Here is a 12,701-nt window from a genome sequence, read left to right on the forward strand (position 1 = left end):
TCATTAAAGACTCAGCCCATTTGGGCCTTAAAGCACAACTGTCATGAACTTTTACTGCAATAACCTGCACATGGCATGTGTACTGTGTGCAGGTGGTTTGTATAACAACCTTTCTACCTAATAGTTCCCAGCTTTTATTACACTAAAAAAAGCTTTTTATGAAAGCCACGGACAGTCGGGTATCTGCGATGCCCCGCCGCCAGCCACGCCCACCAACTGTAATTCAGCGCTGGGACTCACTGTGATTGACACACAGGACCCAGCGCATGCGCCGTTCACTTCTAACGCGCGCGCCGCTGCATATAATGCTTGCAAGCCCTCGCTCCCCCAGCGAGCGCTTGCTCCCTCTGCCGTCTTTCTACTCAGGGTGCACTGCGCAGGCACCCTGAGTACAAAGATGGCAGCGGGAGCGAGCGGGAGCTGGGGGAGCGAGGGCTTGCAAGCATTATATGCAGCGGCGCGCACATTAGAAGAAGGGAACGGCGCATGCGCTGGGTCCTGTGTGTCAATCACACAGAGTCCCAGCGCTGAATTACAGTTGGTGGGCATGGCTGGCGGGGGGGCATCAGGAACTGTCCAGAACAGGAGAAAATCCCCATTGCAAACATATGCTGCTCTGGATAGTTCCAAAAATGGACAGAGGTGTAAGCAGATAGCACTGTGTTCGTGACAGAAAGGATATCCCAAAAGAAAAGAATTTCCTCTGTAGTATACAGCCGCTAATAAGTACTGGAAAGAATTGGAATTTTTAATAGAAGTAAATTACAAATCTGTTTAACTTTCTGTCACAAGTTGATTTATAAAAAAAAAAGTTTTTCACTGGAGTACCCCTTTAACGCACCAGGGCGTACATTAACGTCCTGTTCATGACCGTGAGCATCGGACCGATTCTCGGATCATGCGCGACAGGTGCCGGCTGCTATCAGCAGCCAGGGACCCGCCGGTAATGGCGCACATCAGCGATCACGCTAATGTGTACCATTAACCCCTCAGATGTGGTGATCAATATGGATGATCGGATCGCCCACAGCACTGCCGCGGGGATCTGATCATCCAGCATGGCGGCCGGAGGTCCCTTCACCTGCCTCCGTCCATCTCTCGGGTCTTCTGATCTGGTCTGAGATCGAGCAGACCAGAGGAGAAGATGACCGATAACACTGATCTGTACTATCCCCTATGCATAACAGTGAACAATATTAGCAATAAAGTGATTGCTATAGATAGTTCCCTTTGGGCACTATTAAAGTGTAAAAATAAAAGTAAAAATAAGTATAAATAAAGTTAAAAAAAATGGAAAAATCCCCTCCCCCAATAAAAATGTAAATTGTCTCTTTTTCCCATTTTACCCCCAAAAAAGTAAAAAAAAAAAATTATAAACATATTTGGTATCGCCGCATGCGTAAATATACGAACTATAAAAAAAGTAATGCAAAAAAACGTAAAAAAAACGTAAAAAAAAAAAAAAGCTTTTTTGTAACATTTTACTCCCAAAAAGATTGATAAAAATGTATCAAAAGTTGTATATATGCAAATGTGGTATCAATAAAAAGTACAGATCACGGCGCAAAAAATTAGCCCTCATACCGCCGCTTATACGGAAAATTGAAAAAGTTATAGGTCAGCAAAATAGAGGGATTTTTTAAAAGTACTAATTTGGTTAAAAAGTTTGCAATTTTTTTAAAAGCGGTACAATAATAGAAAACTATGTTATCATGGTATCATATTAATTGCATTGACCCACAGAATAAAGAAAACATGTCATTTTTACCGTAAATTGTACAGCGTGAAAACGAAACCTTCAAAATTTGCAAAATTGCGGTTTTCTTTTCAATTTCCCCACACAAATAATATTTTTTTTGCTTGCGCCATACGTTTTATGGTAAAGTGAGTGATGGCATTTCAAAGGACAACTGGTCGTGCAAATAACAAGCCCTCATACTAGTCTGTGGATGAAAATATAAAAGAGTTATGATTTTTAGAAGGCGAGGAGGAAAAAACTAAAACGTAAAAATAAAATTTGCTGAGTCCCTAAGGCCAAAATGGGCTGCGTCCTTAAGGAGTCCAGGGTCAACGCATCCGTCTACCAGGAGATTTTGGAGCACTTTATGCTTCCTTTCAAGTTGCATTAATGAAATACAATGGACTTTTGCACGAAATTCTAATTTTTTGAGTTTCACCTGTATGTTGGTGAATCTAAGTCACGATCAGTATATGATCCCTTCCCACTGAACTCATGCTTCTCCCAAAAATAAGGAGCGTCTCACAATTTGAGAAGCACTGATTTAATGATTCTACTGTAAATGGGTCCAAAATTCGGTGCTACTTATTTACATATAGGAACTTGATAGAGGTCAGGTTAACCTGAATTTATTCAGCATTACTTGTGAGTGCTGAGATTAACTCTTGGCATACTCTGGATTGCTTCCACCATGAGCACTACCATACATGAAAGTGCCGACCCACCATTGTTCCTGGTTTCTTTCTTGGACAGAATAATATAGGCAGCTTTGCTATTCTACCCCAAGAAAAACAAGACATGATGGAAACAGAATTGACCCCTTGTGTCTTGTCTTGGATGACACAAGAAGTACCAGAGCCTGATTTGTACAGTTACTATTATGATACATAATAAATCTGTCTTTGGTACTCTATCTCTAGTGGTGGAAGCAGGTAGTAAGAATGTGATCATCCATTTGTGTGAAGGGAAGAAGGGGATTTGACCTGGGGTTTTTCAGTTTTTTCACTTTCGTTTCTTCCTCCTTACCTTTAAAAAATCATAACCCTTTCAATTTTGCACCTAAAAATCCATATGGTGGCTTATTTTTTGCACTACTTTGAAGAAAAAACACCATTTTGTAACTTTTTGGGGCTTCCGTTTCTACACAGTACATTTTTCGGTAAAAATGTCACCTTATCTTTATTCTGTAGGTCCATACGATTAAAATGATACCCTACTTATATAGGTTTGATTTTGTCGTACTTCTGGGAAAAATCATAACTACATGCAGGAAAATGTATACGTTTAAAATTGTCATTTTCTGACCCCTATAACTTTTTTTTTTTTTGCTGCATACGGGGCGTGGTGGGGTCCATTTTTTGTGCCGTGATCTGAAGTTTTTAGCGGTACCAATTTTGTATTGATTGGACTTTTTGATTGCTTTTTATAAATTTTTTCATTATATAAAAAGTGACAAAAAATACACTATTTTGGAATTTGGTATTTTTTTGCGCTTACGCCATTGACCGTGTGGTTTAATTAATATATTTTTATAAATCAGACATTTTTCGCATGCGGTGATACCACATATGTTTATTTTATTTTTATATACACTGTTTTTTTATGGGAAAAGGGGGGTGATTCTTACTTTTATTAGGAAAGGGGTTAAATTATCTTTATTTTACTTTTTTTTTTGCAATGTTCTAGCCCCCATCGGGGACTATAACATACAGTACATTGATCTCTCATACTGATCAATGCTATGCCATAGCATAGCATTGATCAGTGTTTCTGCCGCTTGACTGCTCCTGGATCTCAGGCATAGAGCAGTCATTCGGCGATCGCATACGGAGGAGGAAGGTAAAGCCCCCTACAATAGGGCTTCGAAGTGAGAGAACACCATGCGCATTTGAGGCCTAAATTAGAGATTTGCATAGGGATGGACACGGCAGTGTTCCCCAAACAGGGTGCCTCCAGCCGTTGCAAAACTCCCAGCATGCCTGGACAGTCAATGGCTGTCTGGCAATACTGGGAGTTGCTTTGCAACAGCTGGAGGCTCAGTTTTGGAAACAGTGCCATACGAGGCGTTTTTCATTTTTATGGGGGGGGGGGGGGAGGTGTACATTGTAAGGGTGTATATATGTAGTGTTTTAATTTTTATTTAGTGTAGTATAGTATTTCTAGGGTACACTCACATAAGCAGGGGTCCACAGCAAGTTATCCTCTGGGAGTTTGAGCTGTAGCAAATTTTCTGCTGCAGCTCAAACTCCCAGTGGGAAACTCGCTGTAAACCATAGCCTGTGTGAATGTATCCTGTACATTCACATGGGGGGGGGGGAGCTGGCAAACCTCAAGCTGTTGCAAAACTACAACTCCCAGCATGCACAGTCTGTCAGTGCATGCTGGGAGTTGTAGTTTTGCAACAACTGGAGGCACACTGGTTGCAAAACACTGAGTTAGGTAACAAACCCTAACCCAATGTTTCGCAACCAGTGTGCCTTCAGCTGTTGCAAAACAAAAACTCTCAGCATGCACTGACTGCCGAAAGACATGCTAGGAGTTGTAGGTATACAACAGCTGGAGGCACAACTATAACTCTCAGCATGACCTTTGGTAGTCTGTGCATGCTGGGAGTTATAGTTATGCAACAGTTGGAGGCACACATTTTCATAGAAAAAGCTCTTGCATAACTACTCCCAACATGCACAGACAGCCAAAGGGCATGCTGGGAGTAGTAGTTGTGCCTCCAGCTGTTGCATAACTACAACTCTCAGCATGCCCTTTGGCTTTGCATGCTGATAGTTGTATTATACAACAGCTGGAGAGCACTGACCTCCTGCTGTTGTATAATACAACTTCCAGCATGCACAGCCAAAGGGAATGCTGGAAGTTGTATTTATGCAACAGCTGGAGGCACAACTACAACACCCAGCATGCTCTTTGGCTCTACATCCTGGGAGTTGTTGCAAAGCAACAGCAGGAGGCACACGGTCCTCACCTCCTGCTGCCGCCGCTACGGTCCCCGCCGCCATTGTTCTGGACCCCGTCGCCGCTCGTCCGGACTCGCCGGTAAAGTGACCCCTGCCACCACCGATCACTCACCCCGCAGGACCAGTGATTGGTTGGCTGGTCTCGGATGATCAATCACGGTGATCATGAGGTGGCACCAGTGCCACCTCACTCCTGGTGGGCAAGAATAATTTTCCAGTTTACCATTATTAACCATTATTTTCCAGTTTACCGGGTCACCAGTGACCCGATTGACCAGGAAAAGCTGTGATTCGACGGTCAGAATTGATCAGCAAATCATGGCGATTGACGACAATGGGGCCTCTCAGGACCCCCCTGGGCGATATGCCGAGGTGGCTGCTGTTAGATAACAGCAGCCATCCCGGTACGATCACCGTGTCCAGAGATGCAGTGATCAAGGAACAAATTTTCGTAAATGTAAGGTGCTGTGCGCTAAGTACCTCTTAGAAGCACCGTACATTTACGGTGCTTGTCCTTAAGGGGTTAAGGGTCTTCCTCTCTAATCATAATAGCCTACATTTTACACACTAGGGGTAGGGTCAGACATAGCGCATATGCAACGTATTTCACACCGGTTATATGCTATTTCAGCTGGAAATATGCTGCATATTCTCCTATGAGCAGACACACAGGGACACTCACGGCAACCCTGTGTGTGCAGTGAGGTTGAGAGGCAGGCCCAGCGTGCTGACGCTACTGTGACATGCCGGTCTGCCTCCAAACCTCACTACACATGCAGGGCTGCTGTGGGTAGCCCTATGTGTCTGCTCATAGGAGAATATGCAGCATAATTCATGCTGGGCAGTGTGAAATACGATGTGTATAAGCTATATGTGACCCTGTCCTTATAGATGTGTGTGTATGTGTGTCATGTCATTATTTCTTTCTTTATTTTCTATGTAGTAGTTTATTTATTTAAAATGCTTTGTAAATGACATGCTTCTGACAAGACCCAGTTTACCAATGCCATAAATCAGTATCTAAACATATTCTTCTAAACATGTAGATGGCTTACGATCAAAAGTCTCTGTATTTATGTCATTTAGTACATGACCGTTCCCAAAGACATGAAATGCATTAAAAAAGGTTTTTTGAGCAAAATGTATTAATGACCTATCCTTAAGACAGGTCATCAATATCAAAATAGTGGGGTGCCGAAACCCGGCAACCCCACTGATCAACTATTTGCCAGAGCTGTGACACCAGCATATATGTTGAAACAGAGCAGAAGACACACAGTCCCTTACATTGTGTAGTGGCCAAGATGTGAATGCAGCCTAAAACATACTTTTTAATAATTTCCTTTATAATGAACTTTATCATGAAACTAGGCAAAGACAGGGTTGGAAAGCAGAGAGCTAGAAATATAAAGCTTCAATACATGGGGTCCAAGAACTGTACCATAGTATCAACAAGTAAATACAAAAGTTGATTTACTTGCTTAAAGGGGTTATCCAGGAAAAGAAAAACAGCCCCATACCTGTCACGCCTCTGCCCCCGTGTTATGTCACGCTCCGCCCCTCAATGCAAGCCTACGGGAGGGGGCGTGATAGCTGTCATGCCCCCTCCCGTAGGCTTGCATTGAGGGGTGGAGAGTGACGTCATACGGGGTTGGAGGCGTGACGTCACACGCCACCGGCCGTGTGGTCGCCGGTAATCAGATTGATTACAAACGGGGTGCTGCGTGCAAGATCCCGGGGGTCCCCAGCGGCGGGACTCCCGCGATCAGGCATCTTATCCCCTATCCTTTGGATAGGGGATAAGATGTCTAAGCACCGGAGTACCCCTTTAATACCACATCCCCTTCCTTCTGCTAATGGTTAGGCGTCATGAATCACACAAAACAAAAATGGTACCGATAAAAACTTCAAATCACCGTGCGAAAAAATGAGCCCTCATACCGCCCCGTATGCAGAAAAATAAAAAAGTTATAGGGGTCAGAAGATGACAATTTTAAACATATACGTTTTCCTGCATGTAGTTATGATTTTTCTCAGAAGTATGACAAAATCAAACCTATATAAGGCTGGGTCCACACTACGTTTTCTCCCATACGGGAGCGCATACGGCAGGGGGGAGCTAAAATCTCGCGCTCCCGTATGTGACCGTATGCGCTCCCGTATGTCATTCATTTCAATGAGCCGACCGGAGTGAAACGTTCGGTCCGGTCGGCTCATTTTTGCGCCGTATGCGCTTTTACAACCGGACCTAAAACTGTGGTCAACCACGGTTTTAGGTCCGGTTGTAAAAGCGCATACGGCGCAAAAATGAGCCGACCGGACCGAACGTTTCACTCCGGTCGACTCATTGAAATGAATGACATACGGGAGCGCATACGGTCACATACGGGAGCGCGAGATTTTAGCTCCCCCCTGCCGTATGCGCTCCCGTATGGGGGAAAACGTAGTGTGAACCCAGCCTAAGTAGGATATCATTTTAATTATATGGACCTAAAGAATAAAGAGAAGGTGTCATTTTTACTGAAAAAATTACTGCGTACAAACAGAAGCCCCCAAAAGTTACAAAGTGGGGTTTTTTCTTCAATTTTGTCACACAATGACAATGACATCATATGAGTCTATAGGTGCAAAATTAAAAGGGTTATGATTTTTAAAAGGTGAGGAGGAAAAAACTAAAGTGCAAAAACGGAAAAACCCTGAGTCCTTAAGGGATTAAAGTGTCACTAAAAACAACTTTTGACATGTTGCCTAGACACGCCAAATGTTGTTGATCACACTGCCTCTCACTCCTGAGAATTGCTGCGATAAGCTGGGGAAGCGGACGGCATTGTGCTCCAGTCCCCAAATGGCCGGCCCATCTGACCTTTTCTTTGCATTAAAATCCGTGCAGAAAAAAGGTATCTGCCAGTCAGCCAGGGGGATGGAGCGCAATGTTGCCCGCTTCCCGGCTTATATTTCACAATTTCAGCGAGTCTCAGGAGTTAGAGACGGTGTGATCAACAACATTTGACAAGTCTAGGCAACATGTGAGAAGTTCTTTTTAATGACAGTAACACCTTATGCTGCCCACATACAATAGGTGTCAAAGTCAATTGAATCTGTGGCTTTTAGTCAATATACCATTGGTCTAAAGTTGTCAGGCGATCTAACAACCCCCGACTACTGCCAACAGAGGGAAAGAAGCATCTGGCATATCGCATTTAACATACTTAACCATTTATACCCATCCCCTCAGTGAAGTAAATATGCACAGTCAGGCATGCAAACCATGATGTGATATTTTGGGGTGAGACCAGATTAATAAAGCATATATGGCCTTATGTCTAACAATTTAAGATATACTAACATTTTCCAAGGTAATTTTGCAAAAATAATGGGGATTTATAAATAAGAGCAATTGCTCAGTTTTATTCTGCTACAAACAACTCGGTAAATCAGGGAACTAGTATTCTGCTGACAGACTGACAGCAAGGATTTGATTCCCTTTTGCGGCCCTTGTCTAGGACTTCAGTAACTTCCACTCATAGTAATACATATCACAATGTATTTCCCCTAGGCAGCCTTGCTATTTCTTTTAGATCACTTCAGCTTCATGCTTCCTTAGGGAGCTGAAACGTCAAGTGGGTGAATAAAGTCATCCTAGTTTTTTACAGAAGGTATGGAGTGCTGTCTTCATTATTGAACATCTTATACTTTAGCGAGTCGGGGATCAGACTCTGGGAGGCAGGCACCCTTTAGAAATTAAGCACAGGGGGGGGGGGGGGGGGGTCCAATAGTTCATCATCATAAACATGCACATGACATTATCAGAAATGTGTCTTAGATATCACTGAATGTCACTATCATAATGATAATAAATAATCATTCTTTATACATATCAAACATACTTCTATTAATAATGCTATGCCTGCTTTTATACATTTAGGGTTAAAATAGCTATACAATATACAATAGAAATGTATCCACCATATCAACATATGAGTAAAGAGATAATGACCACAGACCTAACGGTAGATGGAGAAAATGGCTTTATGTTTGGATTATTATTGCTACGACCATTGGAACATTACACTTGAATATTATGCATTTATTTTATCACTGAAAAGCCAGGCTCCTGTCAAAGGGTTTTAGTAGAAAGATTGATGTAGGTGAACATCACATGCCTCCTTATGCCGCCAATTTCCCCAGATCTGCGCAGTTAATGGTAAAGCTAAATGTAATATCTATTTTGCAAGAGCAGATTTTTGTAATAAGTCGGGAATGTAATTTCCAGTTTACAAATTAATTCTGTCTTGCCGTCTGGTTTTGTATCCTTTCCTTAGAGAATACAGACAGACCTTTCCTTTTTAAATCTGCAAACAAACTTTACTTAAAATACCAAGCTTTATAGTAAGCTGAAACATTCCATTGGCTTATGTTAGATAGGACCTAGCATGGTATCGTGGGGATAGTATCTAACTGTAGTTAATATTGCGCTATGTGCTATATTGTAAAGATATTTTGTCTTTTTTTTTTCTTATAGTTTGTAAAACCCATTGGACTGCACTATTATGAGAGTTTACACACATTCCCTGACTGATCCTCGACTCTCTTAGCTTTCTTCACCTAAACTGATGCCTTAAAACATTCCTATAAGAAAAGGCAAATTAAAGACTGGTAACATGTGAACTTACCTGGCATTAATAAGGTATTGTGCTAAGCTGATGTTTGCAGGAGAGCCTGTGATCGTGACTTGTCTTTCTCCGTTGCCTTCTGATGCATTTGCAATCTTGATCTGTGCGCCGGACATTTGCCTGATTTCATTGATTTTGCTGCCTTGTCGACCAATAATGCAGCCTATTAACTGGAAGTCAGGAAAGATATGCCATTAGATTATTAATAATAAATATGAAGACAAATATATAAGGAGCTAGTCATATGTGTACGTAAAAACAATTTTCCCAAAAAAACACTTTAGATATAGGCATCTATAGGATACCTAAAGGTAGAGTATTGGACACAATGGAGGTGCTATTAGCCTCTTGCCTTAAAGATGTGCAGGCTGTGCTACTAGAAGAAAGTCCTGACTATATTTATCTCTACATAGTGTTTGTGTTGTTTTAGTGTGTGTTGTATAAAGTTTATGCTTTCTGTTTATACAATTACAGATCGGCTCTACAATACAGTCGGTTGCATGGCCACATTTGGTCCAACTCAGACTTTAGGCATTGGCAGCAAATGTATTTATCACAGAGAAGCATTGAGTTACCTTTTGGTTTCTGTACTCATGAGATCAAAATAAGCCAGGATTAAAAGGGTGGTCCGGTGAAAACCAACATATTCCCTATCCACAGGATAGGGGATAAGTGTCTGATGGCAGGGGGTCCAATTGCTGGGACCCACCGGGATCTCCTGAATGGGACCCATCTCTCTGAGAGGAGCACATGCTGCAAACCGCACCATTTATTCTGTATTGGAGCGCCGAATTGACCCAAGTGCACATACAGTCTCCTTTTAGGGTCCCGATTAGGAGATCTGCTTGGACCCCTCGTGATCAGACACTATCCCCTATGCACAGGATAGGGGATAAGTTGTCTTTTACTGGACCATCTCTTTAAGGGCTCTTTAGTCTTATAAGAAAAAAATCACATGTAGTTTATTGTGGATGGCTGTGGTTTTCCAGTAATACAGGTGAAGCACATAAAAACCAATGGGAATACTAAATTAGCTCAGTAGTTAACATATATTCCATTTCATATCTATAAATAAATATTTTATTGTCAATGTAAAAAAAATTCAGCCCACTAATTTTGTGCTTTTCTTCATATGATCGAGTGAGAGCCATATTAATGTCATTCATTCTTATGTAAACTTGAAATAATTAGGCAGGCTATTGTCTGAAAGTAAGTCGTATGGGACTCTAAAACAAGTGCAACGCATAATTAGTAGGTGATTAATAACAGGGGCAAGAAGTATTAATATACTGTATCCATTATTCACATTGCTGTTACTAGAACCAGCAATTATGCTGAAATTCCTTAAAAAACCATCTGTGAATGTCAATGAAGACAATAAGCGCCGCAATTAAAATCGGAGGTAGATTGTATATTAGGTAATTATTCAAACAATCAAGTATACTGTGAACCTCACAAACCAATGCTCCATACACTGCCGGGCAGGGAACTCATCCTCTTCATAATATTTAAATATTTTATGTTTTTTTATTGTTATTCAAATGTTTAACACATTAACACAGTAATATGGCCATAGTTACTTATCTAAACTGCTGATGTTTTTATACTTTAGACTTATTTACGTACCTAGAAATTATTATTGGTCCAATAGAAAAATAGTACAATTTTTAAGTCAAAGTATAGGGCTCAAAAATATTATACAGAACACATAGACACTAGTGGTCTCAGCTGATCTGGACTTTAAGGGTACGTTCACACATACTAAACCAGCTGCTGTGGATAAGATGTTGCAGGTTTAATTAATTCAATGGATTTTAGCTAGCATCATCATATCCGCTGCTTGAAATCTGCAGCGGATTAAGTATGTGTGAATATACCTAAATGGGTATTCCCAAATCCAAAAGTTATTCTATAGCCAAAGGATAGGGCATAACAAGCTGGGACCCCTACTGATCACAAGAAAGCAAGAAAGCTGTTCTTGTGAATGTATGGAGGGGACAGCACTCGTGATGAGCAAGACTTATCTGCTCAGTTAATCTTTGGCAGGACACCACTTTGGCCAGTAATTGGTTAATCGAACAGGTCCTACTCTGACATTTTGTCTTAGAAGCAGGGAAAAGCAATGAGCAGTTGGGAACTAGCAGTTGTTGGGATGGGAGATGTCGAGGAATAAGGTTGGGATGGGAGATTTTATATTTTTACACCAGCCCCAGCAACATACAAAAAATGTTGTTATACCAGAATGCCCCTTCAACCCCGTAACTATATGCACATTTAGCAGAACATTCTTGCTGATGGATGTAGTATAATATACAGAAAGCATCTTCCTTGCAGAAGTAGGGATCAAAGATAACTCTGATTGTGGTTGTTTAACCATTTAGATGCTGTGGCCAATAGTGATTGCAGCATCTAGGTAGTTAGACAGAGGAAGGGGCTGCCCCTTTCACCCCACTGGAGGCTCAAAATAAGACTGCTAGTTGCTGATAAGTTGGCAAAACCTTACAAAGGCCCCAAGGCATGCAGATGATATGTCTCTAAAGCCATGCTAAAGTCATAGCATATTAGATTGCCTGTCAGTTTAAAAAATATATATATATATAGAAAAAATAAATTCTGCATGTTATCACTGAAATCATAATGACCTTTATAAAAAATTATGTTATTTAAGCCTCAGTGAGAAAAACAAATGCAAAAGATACAGAATTGTTTTGTTTTCTAAAAATAATAAACATTAATCTAGAATTTACACGTGCCCCATTATGGTTCTATTAAAAAAGAAATATGACTTGTGTCACAAACGAAAACAAAAAAACAAGCCCTTCATGGCTACAATAACAGAAAAATAATTTTAAAAAATGATGGTCCTTCAAATGTGGCTAAATAAACCTTAAAAAACAATACGTTTAGTATAACCATAATTGTACTGAGCCCTAGAATAAAAGTAATACTATTTATGCCACAAGTTAAACAGTGCAAAATTTCAAACATAGAAACAATGGCATAATGACCAGTGTGTGAGATGAGCTATGATTGGCTAGGGCTGCACCCCCCCCCCCCCCCCTCAGCACTCTCCAGACTGCATTTTCTGATTTGGACCCAACCACTTTAAACTATGTCACTATGACATCTCAGAATTTTGTTCTTATGTATCTTAGCTTAGTGTTTTGACCAATATATTCAGATATATAACTTACATCATTTGGAATGGTAAGCTCATGAGAACTGGTTGGGGATGTAGCATCCAATCCTGTACAAATTAGAAAAGCAGATAAAAAAACTGTCAAAGGCAAAAGCCAAACCTTAAAAAGCAGCACAATATGC

General features: G+C 41.0%; 1 protein-coding gene across 13 annotated transcripts in view; it reads right to left on the reverse strand.

Moving 5' to 3' along the window:
- The window catches only part of LOC130273638 (poly(rC)-binding protein 3-like), a 744,530-nt gene that overhangs the window by 20,540 nt on the left and 711,289 nt on the right, over positions 1 to 12,701 (reverse strand). For all 13 annotated transcript variants that reach the window (XM_056520776.1, XM_056520775.1, XM_056520770.1 and 10 more), the window contains 2 exons: positions 12,575 to 12,627; positions 9,381 to 9,550 (listed from right to left, as the gene is read on the reverse strand). In XM_056520776.1, coding sequence (XP_056376751.1) covers positions 9,381 to 9,550; positions 12,575 to 12,627 — 223 coding nt within the window. The remainder of the gene's footprint in view (positions 1 to 9,380; positions 9,551 to 12,574; positions 12,628 to 12,701) is intronic.

This window comes from Hyla sarda, chromosome 5 (genome assembly GCF_029499605.1).
Source record: "Hyla sarda isolate aHylSar1 chromosome 5, aHylSar1.hap1, whole genome shotgun sequence".
NCBI classification, from domain to species: domain Eukaryota; kingdom Metazoa; phylum Chordata; class Amphibia; order Anura; family Hylidae; genus Hyla; species Hyla sarda.